At 41.8% G+C, this 23,245-nt stretch overlaps 1 protein-coding gene across 4 annotated transcripts in view; it reads right to left on the bottom strand.

Moving 5' to 3' along the window:
- The window catches only part of LOC106572250 (intermediate filament family orphan 2), a 41,156-nt gene that overhangs the window by 14,738 nt on the left and 3,173 nt on the right, over positions 1-23,245 (bottom strand). For 2 of the 4 annotated variants that reach the window (XM_014146284.3, XM_014146285.3), the window contains exons 2-4: positions 11,304-11,364; positions 9,622-9,720; positions 9,451-9,495 (exon numbers count right to left, since the gene is read on the bottom strand). In XM_014146284.3, the coding sequence (XP_014001759.1) occupies positions 9,451-9,495; positions 9,622-9,720; positions 11,304-11,364 (205 nt within the window). The remainder of the gene's footprint in view (positions 1-9,450; positions 9,496-9,621; positions 9,721-11,303; positions 11,365-23,245) is intronic. The other 2 variants (XM_014146286.3, XM_014146287.3) reach the window with 1 other exon arrangement.

The raw sequence follows: 23,245 nt of genomic DNA, 5'->3' as shown, positions 1-23,245 counted from the left end.
TCTGTACATTCAAATTGCCGTTGATAAATTGTAAATGTGTTCTTTGTCCGTAGCTTATGTCTGCCCATATCATAATCTCACCGCCACCATGGGGCACTCTCTTCACAACATTGACATCAGAAAACCACTCGCCCACACAACGACATACATGCTGTCTGCCATCGGTACAGTTGAAACCGGGATTCATCTGCGAAGAGCACACTGCTCCAGCGTGCCAATGGTCATCGAAGGTAAGCATTTGCTCACTGAAGTTGGTTACAACCCCGAACTTCAGTCAGGTCAAGACTCTGGTGAAGACGATGAGCACGCAGATGAGCTTTCCTGAGATGGTATCTGACAGTTTGTGCAGAAATTCTTTGGTTGAGCAAACTCAGAGTTTCATCAGCTACATGTGGTCTGTGGTTGTGAGGCCGGTTGGACACACTGCCAAATTTTCTAAAACAAGGTTGGAGGCGGCTTATGGTAGAGAAAGTAACATTCAATTCTCTGGCAACAGCCTGGTAGACATTCTTGCAGTCAGCATGTCAAATGCATGCTCCCCCAAAACTTGAGACATCTGTGGCATTGTGTTGTGTGACAAAACTGCACATTTCAGTGGCCTTTTATTATCCACAGCACAAGGTGCACCTGTGTAATTATCATGCTGTTTAATCAGCTTCTTAATATGCCACACCTGTCAAGTGGATTAATTATCTTGGCAAAGGAGAAATTCTTGGAATCTTTTATTTCAGCTCATGATACATGTGACCAACACTTTACATGTTGTGTTTATATTTTTGTTCAGTATAAGATACACTATATACACAAAAGTATGTGGACACCCCTTCAAATTAGTCGATTTGGCTATTTCAGCCACACCCGTTGCTGACAGGTGTCAGCCATGCAATCTCCATAGCCAAAAATTGGCAGTAGAATGGCCTTACTGAAGAGCTCAGTGACTTTCAATGTGGCACCGTCATAGGATGCCACCTTTCCAACAAGTCAGTTCGTCAAATTTCTGCCCTGCTAGAACTGCCCCGGTCAACTGTAAGTGCTGTTATTGTGAAGTGGAAATGTCTAGGAGCAACAACAGCTCAGCCGTGAAGTGGCCGCACAAGCTCACAGAACGGGACAGCCAAGTGATGAAGAGCGTAAAGAACCATCTGTCCTCGGTTGCAACACTCACTACCGAGTTCCAAACTTCCTCTGGAAGCAATGTAGATACAAGAACTGTTCGTCAGGAGCTACATGAAATGGGTTTCCATGGCCGAGCAGCCACACAGAAGCCTAAGATCACCATGCTGAATACCAAGCATCGGCTGGAGCAATGTTAAGCTCGTCTCCATTGGACTCTGGAGCAGTGGAAACGTGTTCTCTGGAGTGATGAATCACACTTCACTATCTCGCAGTCCGACGGACGAATCTGGGTTTGGGAGGCTGACAGGAGAATGCTACCTGCCCGAATGCATAGTGCCAACTGTACATTTTGGGGGAGGAGGAATAATGGTCTGAGGCTGTTTTTCATGGTTCGGGCTAGGCCCCTTAGTTCCAATGAAGGGAAATCTTAACGCTACAGCATACAATGACATTCTAGAAGTCTGTACTTCCAACTTCGTAGCAACAGTCTGGGGAAGGCCCTATCCTTTTTCAGCATGACAATGCCCCCGTGCACAAAGCGAGGTTCATACAGAAATGGTTTGTCGAGATCGGTGTGGAAGAACTTGACTGGCCTGCACAGAGCCCTGACCTCAACCTCATCGAACACCTTTGGGATGATTTGGAACGCCAACTGCCCAACAACATTAATGCCGACGAGCAGATGTCCACATACTTTTGGTCATGTAGTGTAAGTCATCTTCATGTGAAGAAGCACAATGATTTTCGGCACCTGAACAGGTAAAATAATTTGAGCGCTGGACATTGGTCATGAGTCAGATTTAGCCCATTTTCGACCAGAAGGATGAATATTACATATCATGTAAGGATATCTATTGAAATTATGATTTTTTTCTCAGAAATACGGATCCATAAGTGATCAGGTAATGACTACAGATATGATACACTTCTGAAAGTATGTGGATTTGTTAATGCCTACGTATAAAGGCTTAGTTATGTCAGCATGTTGATACATACATACCCTTTCCATGAGTTAAAATATTCTACAAATATGTAAGGGGGTGCAAGCGCATCAGGAGTGTGTCTTGAAGGGATCTCACCCCAGATATCTTCCTGGACTCATACCGTAACAGAGAGATTCCTGAGGTCCGGATTGGATGCATGTAGAAACTGTCCCATTACGGAGAACGTCCTAGCTCCATATATGAAATGAAGGACATGCGTATCTGGAGCATGTCTACTCCTTAGATCTAATAAAATGTCAAATATTCGGAAATATATCGATAAAGATATCCTCTGCTATTGACCCTTTTCACCCAGTGTCCTAATAAGTAGCTTACCTGTCCTTATACTACAAATATGCATTGCGATTAATTGGCTGAATCACACAAAAAAAGAACCTCTGTCCCGACTGATGTAATTCTATACATAGGGAAAAGCCTCTTACATGCAGTGGTAACTTATTTGTTCCTGTTTACACACTATATTTCAAAGGCATTAAAACGCATATGGTGAGCCATCCAAAACCCCGTTTGCGACACGCACAGTTGGGAAGGAAAATGGAGTAGAGTTCAGCTGCTCTCATGCATACCTGTCAGAGGACAAGCAGAGACAGAAAAGGTGCGTCTCCAGCACACCTGAGGTCTACGAAGCTTTGACTGCCATTGCACTGGACAAAAGACTGGACAAGGACTTGGAGCAAATGTGCCAGTTCAAACACACTGGTATGTAAAACTTTAATCATTTCATAACAGTTCGTACATCTGTAGTGCTTTGTATAACATATATGAGATTTGAAATTCCTACTACTGTATAACTGTCATGCAGTTTAATAAACAGTAACTGGTAGACATTTTTGACTTGAAAGGTGATTTGAAGTTTACTGAACTGTACAAACCTAAAATAAATATTTTAATAACCGGATGTAAACGTTTGTCCACAGGGTAGCTTGAATCATACCACAGTATTATGCTTAAGTACACCCAGAAGCGACTTTTTGTCCCCTCGCGATAGTCGCAAGAACCCAGCTGGCCAATGACCATAACGGACAACGATGAAAATGTGGGCAGGGAACTAGCTACAGTACAACTTCCACAGGTACTTGATGAACTTGAATGAACGGATAAACCCAATTGACTTTACATGTGACTTTTATCATGCATGTACATCACACTTTGAAGACAATTATGTCTAGCATACTATAAAGTACCATCTTCCCTGTTACAACATAAGCTACCTGTATTTTGTGAAACACAAAAAGTATAATTTAGAATATGTGTGTACCATGTAAACATGTATAACTGTAGTCCACATTAATTGTGTAGGTGAAAAACGCTTCAAGGCTGTGTTCCTGAAACAGTCCAAGCAGGGGGTGGCCCAAAAAAATGTATGAAACAAAACAGTTCCAGTTCAGGGAGAAACTGGTTGACCAGGTATGGAGCCACGACAGGATCGAACGGTGGTTTACAGGCATCCTTCATCCCACCTGCTCAAGCCTAATCTTCCAGCCAACATTGTATGTGGCTACTTCTTCATTCTGGAGTGATGTCTTCTGACCAGATTCTCTTTCTCAGGTCTCTCTTCTGTGGCAAATACTTTTGGGATGCACATACTGTACAATAGTTGCTAACATTATGTTCTAACCTATGTTGTTCTGTTTTTTATAACCAAAAGTTTTCCCTTTTCTTTTGGACATTTTTTATGACTAAAAATAACATTACAGTACTTGCTTTATTGGTCCATTTGCATGGATATTCAATATTTATGCAGTCAAAGTACAGTTGAAGTCGGAAGTTTACATACACCTTAGCCAAACACATTTAAACTCAGTTTTTCACAATTCCTAACATTTAATCCTAGTAAAGTCAGTTGTCTTAGGTCAGTTAGGATCTGTCTTAGGTCAGTTAGGATCACCACTTTATTTTAAGAATGTGAAATGTCAGAATAATAGTAGAGAGAATGATTTATTTCAGCTTTTATTTATTTCATCACATTCGCAGTGGGTCAGAAGATTACATACACTCAATTAGTATTTGGTAGAATTGCCTTTACATTTTTTAACCTGGGTCAAATGTTTTGGGTAGCCTTCCACAAGCTTCCTACAATAAGTTGGGTGAATTTTGGCCCATTTTTCCTGACAGAGCTGGTGTAACTGACTCAGGTTTGTAGGCCTCCTTGCTCGCACATGCTTTTTCAGTTGTGCCCACAAATTTTCTATAAGATTGAGGTCAGGGCTTTGTGATGGCCACTCCAATACCTTGACTTTGTTGTCCTTAAGCCATTTTTCCACAACTTTGGAAGTATGAATGGGGTCATTGTCCATTTGGAAGACCCATTTGCGACCAAGCTTGAACTTCCTGACTGATGCCTTGAGATGTTGCTTCAAAATATCCACATAATTCTCCTTCTTCATGATCAATCTATTTTCTGAAGTGCAGCAGTCCCTCCTGCAGAAAAGCACCCCCACAACGTGATGCTGCCACCCCCGTGCTTCACGGGTGGGATGGTGTTCTTCGGCTTGCAAGCCTCCCCTTTTTTCCTCCAAACATAACGATGGCCAAACAGTTCTATTTTTGTTTCATCAGACCAGAGGACATTTCTCCAAAAAGTACAATCTTTGCCCCCATGTGCAGTTGCAAACCATAGTCTGGCTTTTTTATGGCGGTTTTGGAGCAATGGCCTCTTCCTTGCTGAGCGGCCTTTCAGGTTATGCCGATATAGGACTCGTTTTACTGTGGATATAGATACTTTTGTACCTGTTTCCTCCAGCATATTCACAAGGTCATTTGCTGTTGTTCTGGGATTGATTTGCACTTTTCGCACCAAACTACGTTCATCTCTAGGAGACAGAACGTGTCTCCTTCCTGAGCGGTATGACGGCTGCGTGGTATTTCCTCACAAGAGCGGACAACTGTGCGTTACCTATCTCTGGTGGTGTTGCAGTCGGCCACATAAAAGAATTATATAAAATCATCCAAATTGTTTTACTTGGAGAAGTACACATTTCCTGACAGATAGTACTTTTGATAAAAAATGTCTCTTTAGGACGTAAGCTTTCAATAAAACAAAGAATTTGTCCACTGACAACGGAGCAGAGCTAGCAGTACAAAGACAAGTCACCTGACCTGTTTTTGCTACTTTCCAGTTCTAGACTGCAGGGACAGAGAAGGGGATGAGGCAAACTACACCTAACTACACAAACAAAAATATAAACACAACATGCAACAATTTCAAAGGTTTTACTGAGTTACAGTTCATACAAGTACATTTGAAACAAATTCATTAGGCCCTAATATATGGATTTCACATGACTGGGAATACAGATATGCATCTGTTGGTCACAGATACCTTAAAAAAAAAGGTAGGGGCATGGATCAGAAAACCAGTCAGTATCTGGTGTAGACACCATTTGCCTCATGCAGCGTGACATATCTCCTTTGCATAGGGTTGATCAGGCTGTTTATTTTGGCTATGGAATGTTGTCCCACTCCTCTTCAATGCTTTGCAAAGTTGCTGGATATTGGTGGGAACTGGAACACGCTGTCGTCCATGTCGAGCATCCCAAACATAATCAATGGGTGACATGTCTGGTGAGTATGCAGGCCATGGAAGAACTCGGACATTTTCAGCTTCCAGGAATTGTGTACAGATCCATGCAACATGGGGCCGTGCATTGTCATTAGAGGTCGACCGAGTATGATTTTTCAACGCCGATACCGATTATTGGAGAACCAAAAAAAGCCGATACTGATTCATCTGCCAATTTTTTTTTAAATATTTGTAATAATGACAATTACAACAATACTGAATGAACACTTATTTAACTTAATATAATACATCAATAAAATCAATTTAGCCTCAAATAAATAATGAAACATGTTCAATTTGGTTTAAATAATGCAAAAACAAAGTGTTGGAGAAGAAAGTAAAAGTGCAATATGTGCCATGTAAGAAAGCTAACGTTTAAGTGCCTTGCTCAGAACATGAGAACATATGAAAGCTGGTGGTTCCTTTTAACATGAGTCTTCAATATTCCCAGGTAAGAAGTTTTAGGTTGTAGTTATTATAGGAATTATAGGACTATTTCTCTCTATACGATTTGTATTTCGTATACCTTTGACTATTGGATGTTCTTATAGGCACTTTAATATTGCCAGTGTAACAGTATAGCTTCCGTCCCTCTCCTCGCTCCTACCTGGGCTCGAACCAGGAACACATCGACAACAGCCACCCTCGAAGCAGCGTTACCCATGCAGAGCAAGGGGAACAACTACTCCAAGTCTCAGAGCGAGTGACGTTTGAAACGCTATTAGCGCGCACCCCGCTAACTAGCTAGCCATTTGACATCGGTTACACCAGCCTAATCTTGGGAGTTGATAGGCTTGAAGTCATAAACAGCGCTGTGCTTCAAGCATTGCGAAGACTGCTGGCAAAACGCACAAAAGTGCTGTTTGAATGAATGCTTACGAGCCTGCTGGTGCCTACCACCGCTCAGTCAGACTGCTCTATCAAATCATAGACTTAATTATAATATAAAAAACACACAGAAATACGAGCCTTAGGTCATTAATATGGTCGAATCCGGAAACTATCATCTCGAAAACAAAACGTTTTTTCTTTCAGTGAAATACGGAACTGTTCCGTATTTTATCTAACGGGTGGCATCTCTAAGTCTAAATATTCCTGTTACATTGCACAACCTTCAATGTCATGTCATAATTACGTACAATTCTGGCAAATTAGTTCGCAACGAGCCAGGCGGCCCAAACTGTTGCATATACCCTGACTCTGCGTGCAATGAACGCAAGAGAAGTGACACAATTTCACCTGGTTAATATTGCCTGCTAACCTGGATTTCTTTTAGCTAAATATGCAGGTTTAAAATATATATACTTCTGTGTATTGATTTTAAGAAAGGCATTGATGTTTATGGTTATTCACACTGCATATACCCTGACTCTGTTGCAAGAGGTGACACATTTTCCCTAGTTAAAAGAAATTCATGTTAGCAGGCAATATTAACTAAATATGCAGGTTTAAAAATATATACTTGTGTATTGATTTTAAGAAAGACATTGATGTTTATGGTTAGGTACACGTTGGAGCAACGACAGTCCTTTTTCGCGAATGCGCACCGCATCGATTATATGCACTGCAGGACAGGCTAGATAAACTAGTAATATCATCAACCATGTGTAGTTAACTAGTGATTATGATTGAGTGATTGATTGTTTTTTTATAAGATAAGTTTAATGCTAACTACATTTACATTTACATTTAAGTCATTTAGCAGACGCTCTTATCCAGAGCGACTTACAAATTGGTGGATTCACCTTATGATATCCAGTAGAACAACCACTTTACAATAGTGCATCTAAATCTAAAACTAGTAACTTACCTTGGCTTCTTACTGCATTCGCGTAACAGACAGGCTCCTCGTGGAGTGCAATGTAAAGCAGGTGGTTAGAGCGTTGGACTAGTTAACCGTAAGGTTGCAAGAATGAATCCCTGAGCTGGCAAGGTAAAAATCTGTCGTTCTGCCCCTGAACAAGGCAGTTAACCCACCGTTCTTAGGCCATCATTGAAAATAAGAATGTGTTCTTAACTGACTTGCCTATTTAAATAAAGGTGTAAAAAAATATATATATATCTTTTTTTTTTTATCGGCAATTCGGTGTCCAAAAATACCGATTACCGATTGTTATGAAAACGTGAAATCGGCCCTAATTAATCGGCCATTCGGATTAATCGGTCGACCTCTAATTGTCATGCTGAAACATGAGGTGATGGTGGCGGATGAATGGCACGACAACGGGCCTCAGGGTCTCGTCATGCTATCTCTATGCATTAAAATTGTAATCGATAAAATGCTATTGTATTTGTTGTCCGTAGCTTATGCGTGCCCATACCATAACCCCACCACCACCACCAGGGGGCACTTTGTTCACAACGTTGACATCAACAAACCACTCGCCCATACAACACCATACATGCTGTCTGCCATCTGCCTGGTACAGTTGAAACCTGGATTCTCTAGCATGCCCGTGGCCATCGAAGGTGAGCATTTACCCACTGACCTCGGTTACGACGCCGAACTGCAGTCAGGTCAAGACCCTGCTTAGGATGATGAGCACGCAGATGAGCTTCCCTGAGACGGTTTCTGACAGTTTGTGCAGAAAATATTCGGTTGTGCAAACCCGCAATTTAATCAGCTGTTCGGGTGGCTGGTCTCAGACGATCCCGCAGGTGATGAAGCCGGATGTGGAGGTCCTGGTTTGGCGTGGTTAAATGTGGTCTGCGGTTGTGAGGCCGGTTGGACGTACTGCAAATTTTCGAAAACAATGTTGGAGGCAGCTTATGGTAGAGAAATTATAATTCAATTCTCTAGCAATTGCACGCGCCCTCAAAACTTGAGACATCTGTGGCATTGTGCTGTGTGACAAAACTGCAAAAAGAGTGGCCTTTTATTGTCCCCAGCACAAGGTACACCTGTGTAATGATCGTGCTGTTTAATAAGCTTCTTGATATGCCACATCTGTCAGGTGGATGGATTATCTTGGCAAAGGAGAAGTGCTCACTAACAGAGATGTAAATAAATGTGTGCACAAAATTGGTGATAAATAAGCTTTTTGTGCGTAAGGAACATTTCTGGGATCTTTTATTTCAGCTCATGAAATCAACACTTTACCTGTTGTGTTTATATTTTTGTTCAGTATAGTTTCAATGTATGGAATCACATAGGTAATGTTGGATTTAAGGTAAACTTCCCCTTTAACAGGCAGTGCCATTTTTTGACAAAGAACAAATGAACTTGAAAGGGTTCAAAAGTGACTGGGAAGGGCAAAGTGTGGTTGCGTGTGAAACAGTAGTCGGGCCGGGTTTTGGCTAATCTGTGAGCGTAGCTACTCCAGACCACAGACTGGGCGAGTCCGGAGCCCAGCTGGAGGTCATTAGAAAGCAGGCCAAAACCACAGGGCCTCAAAGAACAGGCGGAGACTGTGTGTGGCGAGCCATAGGGGTTTCTCATCTCACTGCTACTCTGCCTGTCTGTCTGTCGCCCGGCGCCCATCCGTTCGTCTGCCTGCCTGTGCAGCTAACTTGGCTCTAACCAATTCCAAAGGAATTTCTTAGCCTCAGGGTTCAAGGGAGAGTGTCCATGTGTGGTATGACAAAAATGTGTGGTGAGCATTCTGACTGCCAGGCTGTACATATCACCGACAGGAGAGAGTGGTAGCATGCATCAGTTGCAGAAGAGGTGGGTGGATGGATGAATAGATTTACGTTGGGCGGGTGGTAATAAATGGGTGTGATTTTAAAAACAAAGTATAAATAGTGTCAAAAAGCTTTGCAACTTACAGTAAGTTGAACCAGTCCGCACAATTTAAAGTTGGTTGGGTGTTTCTAGTTTAAATGGAGCACACAAAACTACTAAGTGATTACTATTTACTTAACCTTTCACCATGACATTTCTGTGTAAATACCGGGAGAATAAGGAAATGTTGAAGAAAGCCTGAGTGTCATACTTACATTGTCAGTCATGAGGCTCTTGAAGACCACCAGCTCTGTCTTGAGTCTCTCCACCTTCTCAGTGAGCTCCCCCTGAACCACTTCAGACTCCTGGGCACTCTGAAGAGGGCAGACCGTGGAACAGACAGCCACATCACACTCTACAACATAATCTACTGACATACCATGGCTCAATACAATTTACACACATTTACGAATAACCATGCGGAAGGGATGTTGTTTTGAAAATGTGTCCTAAAACACCTTACAAAAAACGTTAAGTTCAACTTCTATTATAAGAGTATCCCTTTCTGAAGAAAAAGTCTGCATAACATGTTCGAGAAGTCATTTAATTACTCCACAATCCACTCATTTGATGCATCACAACAACCACATTCCAAAGTGGATTGAGTCTTGGGTTTTGGGCCAAGAGCTCCAATAAAAGTAATCTGGAATGCAGCTAGCAGGAAACAGTTGAGGCATAGTTAGTCAGGGAGAGTCAGTGCTCTTGGCTGTTTTTTTTGGGGTAATGCGATCTCGGTCTTTGGGGGGGGAGGGTTTAAAACACATTAGCACACCAATGTTCCCACTGACTAACATATACACAGGGGGGACTAAAGCATGTTTTCTATCATGAACTTTCCCATTCTGTTCTGTAGAACAACATACAGACACACAGCACATTACAGTACGTCAGAGGCACCCGGAGATATGTTATCACAACTCCTTAATAGGGAGCTTACTGGCAATCATGCAAAATACACACAAACATGACACAGAGGCTAAGCCTGCATCCCAGAATCTGTATTTTCTCCTGAAGTGTGCACTTATTCACTTCCCTTCATGGATTGTCCCATAATTAAAGCTAGAATCCTTTACTAAAACAATACCAAAGCGGTCACCCTGCCTCTGTTTTGGTAAAAAGCTGAGGGATGGGCCTAGAGAAATATAACCACTCATAGCTAGAGACCATTCATACATAGAGCTATGGATGTAAGAACTGACCAACCATGAAATCAAAATGACAGATGCTATGTTTTGAGGCTATACAGTCTTTGTTTATATTTCTATTGTTTACAACAGAGTAAAACAAGCTTATATTTTGGGTTTTGATGAGGTACGACAGCTGAACTAAGCTCATGAGGCATTTATAAGTTATATTTCTCAAGAATCAATGAGTATACACTGAGTTTACAAAACATTATGAACACCTGCTCTTTCCATGACATAGAGTGACCAGGTGAATCCAGGTGAAAGTTATGATCCTTTATTGATGTCACCTGTTAAATCCACTTCAATCAGTGTAGATGAAGGGGAGGAGACAGGTTAAAGAAGGATTTTTAAGCCTTGAGACAATTGAGAAATATATTCTAATAATGTATGCCATTCAGAGGGTGAATTGGAAAGACAAAAAAAGTATGGAACGCTTTGTAGAATACATGCCCCGAAGAATTGAGGCTGTTCTGAGGCCAAAGGGGGGTGCAACTCAACATTAGCAAGGTGTTCTTAATGTTTTGTACCCTGTGTATACTAATAGCAACTAAGGATTCTAGCTTTAATGGCCAATGACATATGAACTTTGGATTTAAAAGGAAAACTCCCTCTTGCCCATGCCTGGATACTTCAGGAGAAGTATTGGGATGCGGTGAGCTAGAAGAGGGAGTATGGTACAGGTGTGATGATTTAAAATGGCGAGCTCTCACCTCCTGTAGTGTCTCCACCATGGCCTCCATCTGCTGGCGCTTAGACAGCTCCTCCTCCCATCTGGAACACATCACACACACACACACACACACACACACACACACACACACACACACACACACACACACACACACACACACACACACACACACACACACACACACACACACACACACACGGTTTGGTCAGTGCAGTCCCAGGGTCAGCCCTGTATAAATCCTAACACAGATCACTTGAGCAGACACCCCTGTAGCCTGTTTACTCACAGTCACCTTAGTAGCGCAAGCAATCAACTAACCATGTGAAATCATCAACCTGGAAGCCAGAAAGTCTTTCCTACTCATTCAGCCCTTTTCTTTGTTCTCTGTTGTCCACTAAATGCATGGAGGACAGTGATACAATGTCAGGGAAGTCTGTAACTGTCCACAGCTTTGTTGCTATGTAGTAAACACTGTGCTTTCCTCTGTCTAGTCTTGCTGTTCAATGGAGAGTCGCCTTGGCTGAGGCTCAACAGACCATTGTGGAATGACTGGGTTCGAACTCAGGTCTCCAGCGCAAACACAAGACCGTGTTAGCTTGATGAGCTAAAACCTAGGCATTAGCTCCGGGAGTTTCAGGTCTCTGGCAAGGTTCCTCATCACGCAGGCGTGGCAGACGCCTACTGTACCTTTGACCTTCTTCTCACTGAGTCTCAGAAACAACGTGACCAACTTTAGAAAAATCCTCAAGTCATTATGAATTATTACACTGTATCAGTCATACATCAAAAAAGGTACCAATGAGGTAACTTGTCAAAGTTGAGTTTCCGCTTCCCCAAAGCCATGCGCGCTTGTTATGTTGATATTGGCTCTTGTCTGTTATGTACATCTGCTTTTATATCAGTGTAATAAGCCTTGTACGGACAGTGTTGACAGCAGCCTATGTAGACTTAGAGAGAGAGATAGATCACACTGTAAGGTTACTAAGCAAATAACATTGGACTGTTCTCTTTGCTATAACTATTTACCATCCTGTGGGCAAACATTACTTACAGCGATTGGGAGACAAGGAAGATAGCCACACTTTATTTTGCTCAGTTACAATGTCAACCATTCATTGTTCTTAAACACTTTATTTCACTGTATCATCAAAAGGCCTATTGTCAATATGGTTGTCATAGACGTCACTTGCTTTCGCCGTTCTTTAGCGCGTCATTTAAGTGTGTCGAGGATTTCAACGTAATGCCTTCATAAGGTTGTCACAGATGTCACTTGCTAGACAATTATGCTTGTATACTCGGACAAACAGAAAACTGTGGCTCTCTTTCGGGGAACGCTACAAAGTGGACAAGGAAAAGAGCATGATCTCACTGTCAACGAACACTATGCACTCAGTTGCCCCCTATCACTTTGAAGCATCAGGAGACGGGGTAATTTAAGAGACTACATTGATTCGTGTGCCTGTGTGTGGTAGGTAAGCGATGCATGTAAAGATAGCTGAGATATGACTAACATAGGCTGCCACTGCCACATATGCTAACGACTCAGGGATAGCCAAGAATCGCCACTTGATTCAGTTACGAGTGCGTTGTTTTGGCCTAACATGCATTTCAGATTGTCTCTCTCTCTCTTTTTCTGTCATTTACACAGTTAGGCTACTCTATGGCCGAGCCATAATTCTAGATCAGTGGGCTTCTCTCCTTTGTACAGACTTTTATCAGTTGAAGAACTCCTTGTTCTTCTGGAGAGCAGATCCGTGGAGAGATAGCTGTTGACTCTGTAAATATACAGTCAAACTGTGACTGAGATTCACCTCTGTGGTTCCCCATGCTTGTGAACAAAATGAAAAAACCTTGAGGCAAAATGTGTAGGATATTCTGTAGCTCATCTGAAAACACCAGGATGTTTTTAACTTGTCGACATGGATCTGCTTGCCTATACTACTTATGTATGCCATTTAGCAGACACTTTTATCCAAAGCAACTTACAGTCATGCGTGCATACATTTTATGTCTGGGTGGCCCTAGCAGGAATCAAATCCACCCTGGTGTTGCAAGCTCCATGCTCTACCGCCTGAGATACACGTCCACCACGCTAGTTTATTTAACAAAGGCCATTTGACTTCAATGGTACCGTTTTATATACACTATATATACACAATTATGTGGACCCCCCTTCAAATTAGTGGATTTGGCCGTTGCTGACAGGTGTATAAAACCGAGCACACAGCCATGCAATCTCCATAGACAAAAACATTGGCAATAGAATGGCTTTACAGAAGAGCTCAGTGACTTTCAACTTGTCCACCTTTCCAACAAGTCAGTTTGTCAAATTTCTGCCCTGCTAGAGCTGCCCCGGTCAACTGTAAGTGCTGTTATTGTGAAGCGGAAACATCTACGAGCAACAACGGCTCAGCCGCGAAGTGGTAGGCCACACAAGCTCACAGAACGGGACCACCGAGTGCTGAACACTCCCTACCGAGTTCCAAACTGCCTCTGGAAGCAACGTCAGCACAAGAACTGTTCGTCGGGAGCATTATGAAATGGGTTTCCATGGTCGAGCAGCCGCACACAAGCCTAAAATCACCATGCGCAATGCCAAGCGTCGGCTGGAGTGGTAAATCACGCTTCACCCTCTGGCAGTCCGACGGACGTATCTGGGTTTGGCGGATGCCAGGAGAACTCTACCTGCCCCCAATGCATAGTGCCAACTGTAAAGTTTGGTGGAGGAATAATGGTCTGGGGCTGTTTTTCATGGTTCGGGCTAGGCCCCTTAGTTCCAGTGAAGGGAAATTTTAACGCTACAGCATATAATGACATTCTAGACGATTCTGTGCTTCCAACTTTGTGGCAACAGTTTGGGGAAGTCCCTTTCCTGTTTCAGCATGACAATGCTCCAGGGCACAAAGCGAGGTCTATACAGAAATGGTTTGTCGAGATCAGTGTGGAATAACTTGACTTGCACAGAGCCCTGACCTCAACCCCATCAAACACCTTTGGGATGAATTGGAACGCTGACTGTGAACCAGGCCTAATTGCCCAACCTCACTAATGCTCTTGTGGCTGAATGGAAGCAAGTCCCCACAGCAATGTTCCAACATCTAGTGGAAAAACTTCCCAGAAAAGTGGAGGCTGTTATAGCAGCAAAGCAAACCAACTCCATATTAATGTCCATCATTTTGGAATGAGATGTTCGATGTTGTTGTTCATGTAGTGAATAATCTTAAAAGAAAAATGTTACTGATAACACAAAATTAAGAAAATCGTCTTCTTTTTGATCTGCAAAGTTGCCTTTGGTGTAGGGGACTTTTTTGAATGTGTGCTGTCATATTGTTTAACTACTGCCACCTACTCAGTAAACTAGCTAGGTCAAAACTGTAGTTCAAAAAGTTTAAAGCGCCTGCATAAGCTTAGCTGATATACAGTATATGACAATCGGAAACATTCATTTTCAAAGTACATGGAACGTGATATCAAGCATTCCACAGCTGGTAAATTCCTAACACATCTATATTTGATGACTCACAAAGACTCCAAAATAGGATGGGGGTTGAATTAAGAAGTGCAGCCTCCATCTCGCTCTGCAGGACGGCCTGGGGTGGGGTGGGGAGCGGGTTGGTTACACAGACAGACACCAATCCCATTAGGAGGCAGGTCCTTGTGCCAGGAGCCAGGACGCAGTGCTGGCTAGACTCCCCTAACATTAACAAAACAGCACATCCATCCCTAATATCACCATCCACTGGATGAGGATGGGGCATGTGCTGAGGGTTTGAATATTGGTCACTCTTAAGAACAATCTGTAATATTTCAAGCCACTCTGACAATTTCAACAAATAAAATATAGGCTATGCCTTTTTGGAAGAATATGGGATGTATTTAGAGGAGGCAGTCATCAGATAGTTTGCACTGTAATATCTTATGTTTCCCAGAATTGTGGCTGAACGACGACATGGATAATGTAGACCTGGCGGGATTTTCCTGCTGGTACACAATGTCTAATATTAAAGAAGTCTCATTTACATTTACATTTAAGTCATTTAACTCTTATCCAGAGCGTCTGCTCACCTGAGGTAGAGTAGCTTATGGTAAGCTGTAGACCAGACTATCTGCCAAGAGAGTTCTCATCTATATTATTCGTTGCCGTCTATTTACCACCACAAAACGATGCTGCCAGTAAGACCGCACTCAACCAACTCGATAAGGCTCATCCAGAAGCGGCGCTCCTAGTGGCCGAGGATTTTAATGCAGGCAAACTTAAATCCATTTAACCTCATTTCTACCAGCATGTCACATGTGCAACCAGAGGGAAAAAAACTCTTGACCACCTTTACTTCACACACAGAGACGAATACAAAGCTCTCGCTCGCCCTCCATTTGGCAAATCTGACCATAATTTTACTCTCCTGAATCCTGCTTACAATCAAAAACTAAAGCAGGAAGTACCAGTGACTCGCTCAATACGGAAGTGGTCAGATGACGCGGATGCTACGCTACAAGACAGTTTTGCTAGCACAGACTGGAATATGTTCCGGGATTCATCCAATGGCATTGAGGAGTATACCACCTGTCATCGGCTTTATCAATAAGTGCATCGATGACGCCGTCCCCACACAGTGACCGTACGTACATATCCCCATATCCCTCAATGTCAGCAAGACAAAGGAGCTGATCGTTGACTACAGGAAAAGGCAGGCCGAACAGAACCCCATTAACATCGACGGGGCTCAAGTGGAGCGGGTCGAGAGTTTCAAGTTCCTTGGTGTCCACATCACCAACGAACTATCATGGTCCAAACACACCAAGACAGTCGTGAAGAGGGCACGACAACACCTTTTCCCCCTCAGGTGACTGAAAAGATTTTGCATGGGTCCCCAGATCCTCTAAAAGTTCTACAGCTGCACCATCGAGAGCATCCTGACCAGTTGCATCACCGCCTGATATGGCAACTGCTCGGCATCTGACCATGAGGCGCTACAGAGGGTAGGGCGTAAGGCCCAGTACATCACTGGGGCCAAGCTTCCTGCCATCCAGGACCTATATACTAGGCGGTGTCAGAGGAAATCCCCAAAAATTGTCAGAGACTCCAGTCACCCAAGTAATAGACTGTTTTCTCTGCTACTGCACGGCAAGTGGTACCGGAGCGCCAAGTCTAGGGCCAAAAGGCTCCTTAACAGCATCTACCCCCAAGCCATAAGACTGCTGAACAATGAATCAAATGGCCACCGGACTATTTACATTGACCCCCCCCCCCCCTCCATTTGTTTTGTACACTGCTGCCACTCACTGTTTATTATCTATGCATAGTCACTTCACCCCTACCTACATGTACAAATTACCTTGACTAACCTGTACCCCCGCACATTGAGTCAGTACCGGTACCCCCTGTATATAGCCTCATTATCGTTATTTTATTGTGTTACTTTTTATTATTTTTTACTTTCGTTTATTTGTTAAATATTTTCTTAACGCTTTCTTGAACTGCACTGTTGGTTAAGGGCTTGTAAGTAAGCATTTCACGGTAAGGTCTACACTTGTTGTATTCGGCGCATGTGACAAATAAAGTTGGATTTGATGTAGTGTTATAATAACCAGGTCGGTGATCCCCTATGTGGTCCTTGATCAGGGTTGTGTTCTAGTGATGCGCAGGTTGACTCATAACCCTGATTTTGATTTATTTCATTCATGCTTGCAGTCGACGAGACTGAATTATGCAGAATGCAGTTACATTTAGTTAAATGCTTAAAATACACAGGATACTACATTCAATTGAATAGGTCCCAACCAATTACAGTTGAAAAGTCTATTTGGTTATTAAAAAGTCTGGTGTCAGTGGCTATGGTTGAATTTTTCAGTCTATTCGTTCTTGCTTTGATGCTGGACAGTTGGTTCTGGTTGTGGAGGACTCAGCGCTGTCTCCCCTTCTCTGTGGTAGGACATCATGTAGAGAGAGGGTGGTCAGGTTGGTGAATGTCAGTGACCAATCTTACTGCTGTGACTGTGGTGGATGGGTCAATGGGATGTCTCTGTTTTTTGTTATTATCTTGCTTGCTCTTTTCTGTAACCTTTTCTGTACCCTATCCAGTGTGGCTTGCTGCTTCTTTGTGCAGCCCATCAGCAACACACTGGCATACGCCAGGCATGGTCAGAGCAGAGTGGTGTCGATGTCCACAAGGTCATATTTGATTATATCCGCGGTGGATGAAGGGCGGGTTGAATAAAGAGAAAACAATTCCTTAAAACAAATTGATAAATGTTTAATTCTGGTGCAATTTATATCTACAGGCTACATAGAGTTTCCCCCCCATTATTTTAGGCTATCTGGCATTAGTGCGTAAGCCTAAACTTTAGGACCTAACTAAATAGCCTACACGCCAATCGCAAAATACTTTTGGGGACAGGCAGAAAAAGTTAACGTTAACCCACGGAGGCAAAAAAGTTAACATTGGTGTTTAATTCAATAAGAGTAAAGCTGCGAAATGGAGAGTTTAAAATAAAGAGAAGGTGAGGGCCAGAAAAGTAATGTTTGCGAAAGATTTGGTGAAGTGGTAAATGAAGATGATAGCAGTGTTATGTTATGTGTGATAATTATGAGGCGCTTTACAAATTTGACAGTCGCAAGACGGGGACTTCAAATAGGTTCATGGCACGTCAACGGGACTGTAACCTACTGTTTGGATGGGTTAAATGGAAACTTAAATCTGGACACTGACTGCAGGTCTATAACCTCTCGCATAGCCTTAATATGTACTCCTTAATAATTAAGAATTTCTTGAGGTAAAATGATACACCAAATGTAAGCAAAATGTTGACTCAGGAACAGGATTGGAGAAGTATGATTTATTTATTTCAGCATCTTGAGAGAATGCCAACGTGCAATTAGATACGATCTGTAGAGGTGCTTTCTTTACCAGCATAACAAAAGCTGATAGTATTTTAACCACATAAAACATGCATCCAAACTGAACTGAAATCTTATCAAAAACATGGGTAGTTTTCAAGGCTTTCTATTTCCTTACAAGTGGTCAAACTGATGTAATTTGGAAATTTTGCATAGAAAATCTTTCCCACTTTTGTACTGTTACATTTAATCCCTGGTCCCTAAACGTCTATGTTTCTCGAAAGAAGCAGAGATTACAGAAAAAAAACTTCACAGATGTCAACTACTGTAGATTGAAGCATTCATTCTATCGATTTATGGCGTTATTCTGGTGAGCAAGGGTTTATTTAGTCTTCTAGGGCAACATATAATGACAGAAGAGAAGCTGCATGTACAGTTGAAGTGGGAAGTTTACATACACCTTAGCCAAATACATTTAAACTCAGTTATTCACAATTCCTGACATTTAATCCTAGTAAAAATTCCCTGTCTTAGGTCAGTTAGGATCACCACTTTATTTTAAGAATGTGAAATGTCAGAATAATAATAGAGAGAATGATTTATTTCAGCTTTTATTTCTTTCATCACATTCCCAGTGGGTCAGAAGTTTACATACACTCAATTAGTATTTGGTAGCATTGCCTTTAAATTGTTTAACTTGGGTCAAATGTTTCGGGTAGCCTTCCACAAGCTTCCCACAATAAGTTGGGTGAATTTTGGCCCATTCCTCCTGACAGAGCTGGTGTAACTGAGTCAGGTTTGTAGACCTTGCTCGCACATGCCTTTTCAGTTCTGCCCACAGATTTTCTATAGGATTGAGGTCGGGGCTTTGTGATGGCCACTCCAATACCTTGGCTTTGTTGTCCTTAAGCCATTTTGCCATTTAGCCTCCCCCTTTTTCCTCCAAACATAACGATGGCCATTATGGCCAAACAGTTCTGTTTTTGTTTCATCAGACCTGAGGACATTTCTCCAAAAAGTACAATCTTTGTCCCCATTTGCAGTTGCAAACCATAGTCTGGCTTTTTTATGGCAGTTTTGGAGCAGTGGCTTCTTCCTTGCTGAGCGGCCTTTCAGGTTATGTCAAGGACTCGTTTTACTGTGGATATAGATACTTTTATACCCGTTTTCTCCAGCATCTTTACAAGGTCCTTTGCTGTTGTTCTGGGATCGATTTGCACTTTTCGCACCAAACTACGTTCATCTCTAGGAGACAGAACGCGTCTCCTTCCTGAGCGGTATGACGGCTGCGTGGTCCCATGGTGTTTATACTTGCGTACTATTGTTTGTACAGATGAACGTGGTACCTTCCGGCGTTTGGAAATTGCTCCCAAGGATGAACCAGACTTGTGATGAATCAGTCTTGGCTGATTTCTTTTGATTTTCCCATGATGTCAAGCAAAGAGGCACTGAGTTTGAACGTAGGCCTTGAAATACATCCACAGGTACACCTCCAATTGACTCAAATGAGGTCAATTAGCCTATCAGAAGCTTTTAAAGCCATGTCATTTTCTGGAATTTTCCAAGCTGTTTAAAGGCACAGTCAACTTAGTGTATGTAAACTTCTGACCCACTGGAATTGTGATACAGTGAATTATAAGTGAAATAATCTGTCTGTAAACAATTGTTGGAAAAATTACTTGTGTCTTGCACAAAGTAGATGTCCTAACCAACTTGCCAAAACTATAGTTGTGGTTGAAAAATGAGTGGTTGAAAAATGAGTTTTAATGACTCCAACCTAAGTGTATGTAAACTTCTGACTTCAACTGTATGTAATTATAGACACGTTGACTAACAAATGGCCTACCAAAATGTGGGAAATTATAAACAGAAAAATATCTAAATTATGCAACAAAAAAAACCTGCACCCCCTGTCCAAAAATCATTCTGCCGTCTTCGACTGTAGCCTACAGCGCATTTTCTATATTAGCGGGTTAAGGTCTCAGGTTTTCACTTTATCACATATAGTTGGGTGGTTATGGATGGGTTATTAGCAATTGCGGGCGGGTGCAGGTGAACAAACAGCTAACCCTCGCACCACTATCGTGTTCATTTGTGAGACCTTTTCAAACAGAGTGAAACAGGGCGGTACTACCTGAACATTCCAATTCAGTTGCTTGAAAGTATCGAGCCCATTTTAATCCTAATGAATATCAACAGGCTTCAAAAAAACAAAACAAAAAACATTTCAAATGTACAACATCAAGTGTCCAAACAAAATCGTGTTTGCACTTTGAACCTGAAATTCACTGTTCACAGGTCAACAACGCCACTCCAATGCCCTCTTTGTCAAATAAACCTAATTGGTAGCACTAACAATAACACTTTGTCATCCAAGTCAGCTCATTCTCTCAGCACTCTTTATTTTTAAAACACAGGCTTCTCTGTTTGTTGAAACAATGGGCCCCTGTTAAAGCTTCACAAAGTTAATGAGTGGAACACACCACAACTCTGAAGTACATATGGCTCCAAACCATCAAATGAAGCCCAAATACAGGCCATTTAGCAGATATTTTTATCCAAAGCACCTTACAGTAGTGTGTGAATATATTTTTGTATTGTTGAGTCCAATGGGAATTGAAACCACGAACCTGGCATTGCAAACACCACGCTCTACCAACTGAGCCACGCCGCCATGTTCAGTTTGGCACGTCATATGCCAATGGTTTGTTAGCCCAATGGTTTGTTAGCCCAATGGTTTGTTAGCCCATACAGTTACGTCAGAAACTACATTGCTGAATGCCCATTCATTGCATAACAGCTAGTAATCCACAATCCAGGTTTATAAATAGGACCTGTATCCTGGTTATTCCTACTGACGGGCACTTTGAGAGAAATCGACCATGAACACCCATTGGTCAATTAGGTTTGAATCATCAGAGGCACAGAGAGGGAAAACAAGAGACCCCTCTTTCATAATATCTGATTAATACACCTCAGTGTGTTTATGTGTGTGTGTCCTTAATGCTTGAATAAATAGCCTATATTATGAATAAAAACATGTGAATGACATTGGCACTGGAATTCCTACGCAGGGATAAATAACCCTGAGAATGCATTCCACTGGAGAATGACAGGGCAAGGAGCATTTGAGCCCAGCAGAGAGGCAACGGGATACTTCTACTCCTCCGACCTACTATATTATTCCAGACCTATCAGAGGAAGCATGGGTCAGTGTGGAGTGAAATGACATGCGACTAAACCTGTATGAAAGACAACGACCTGTAATCACGACATTAGAATTAACTAAACACTGGCAGATCTGAACCTACACTACCGTTCAAAAATTTGGGGTCACTTAGAAATGTCCTTGTTTTTGAAAGAAAAGCTAATTTTTTGTCCATTTAAAATAACATCAAATTGATCAGAAATACAGCGTAGACATTAGAGGTGGACCGGTATGGCCGATTAATTAGGGCCGATTTCAAGTTTTCATAACAATCGGTAATCTGTATTTTTGGCCGCCGATTACATTGCACTCCATGAAGAGACTGCGTGGCAGGCTGACCAACTGTTACGCAAGTGCAGCAAGGAGCCAAGGTAAGTTGCTAGCTAGCATTAAACTTACCTTATAAAAAACAATCAGTCCTAACATAATCACTAGTTAACTACACATGGTTGATGATATTACTAGTTTAATTAGCTTGTCCGGCGTTGCATATAATCAATGCGGTGCCTGTTAATTTATCATCGAATCACAGCCTACTTCCCCAAACGGGTGATGATTTAACAAAAGCGCATTCGCATCAGGGTATATGCAGCAGTTTGGGCCGCCTGTCTCGTGTGAAGACCATTTCTTCCTAACAAAGACAGTAATTCATTGGCCAGAATTTTACATAATTATGACATAACATTAAAGGTTGTGCAATGTAACAGCAATATTTAGACTTAGGGTTGCCACACGTTCGATAAAATACGGAATGGTTGCGTATTTCACTGAAAGAATAAACGTTATGTTTTCTAAATGATACTTTCCGGATTTGACCATATTAATGACCTAAGTCTCATATTTCTGTGTGTTTATTATATTATAATTAAGTCTATGATTTGATATTTGATAGAGCAGTCTGACTGAGCGGTGGTAGGCAGCAGCAGGCTCGTAAGCATTCAATCAAACAGCACTTTCCTGCGTTTGCCAGCAGCTCTTCGCAATGTTTGAAACACAGTGCTGTTTATGACTTCAAGCCTATCAACTCCTGAGATTAGGCTGGCAATACTATATAGTGCCTATGAGAACATCTAATAGTCAAAGGTATATGAAATACAAATGGTATACAGAGAAATAGTCCTATAATTCCTATAATAACTACAACCTAAATATTGAAGACTGTTGTGCACCGGGGACTCCCACTCCTCTTTCTATTCTGGTTAGAGACAGTTTGCACTGTTCTGTGAAGGGAGTAGTACACAGCGCTGTACGATATCTTCAGGTTTTTGGCAATTTCTCGCATGGAATAGCCTTAATTTCTCAGAACAAGAATAGACTGACGAGTTTAGGAAGAAATGTCTTTGTTTCTGGGCATTTTGAGCCTGTAATCGAACCCACAAATGCTGATGCTCCAGATACACAACTAGTCTAAAGAAGGCCAGTTTTATTGCTTCTTTAATCAGAACAACAGTTTTCAGCTGTGCTAACATAATTGCAAAAGGGTTTTCTAATGGTCAATTAGCCTTTTAAAATGATAAACTTGGATTAGCTAACACAACGTGCCATTGGAACACAGGAGTGATGGTTGCTGAAAATGGGCCTCTGTATGCCTATGTAGATATTCCATAAAAAAATCTGCCGTTTCCAGCTACAATAGTCATTTACAACATTAACATTGTCTACACTGTATTTCTGATCAATTTGATGTTATTTTAAATGGACAAAAGAAATGGCTTTTCTTTCAAAAACAAGGACATTTCTATGAGACCACCAAACTTTTGAACGGTAGTATATATCTAGGGTCAAGAACATTTACTGTATTTTCAGTAGCGTAATATTTTCAGATGATCAGTGAATTGTTTTTCTTATGTTATGGGTTGTACAAAAGGCTACTACGGCTAGGCTACATTTTGGTGTTGGGGTAAATTGTAAAAAA

This window comes from Salmo salar, chromosome 15 (assembly GCF_965601325.2).
Source record: "Salmo salar chromosome 15, fSalSal1, whole genome shotgun sequence".
Lineage (NCBI taxonomy): Eukaryota > Metazoa > Chordata > Actinopteri > Salmoniformes > Salmonidae > Salmo > Salmo salar.
The sequence above is the reverse complement of the archived record's forward strand: the minus strand, read 5'-3'. Positions and strand labels throughout refer to the sequence as shown.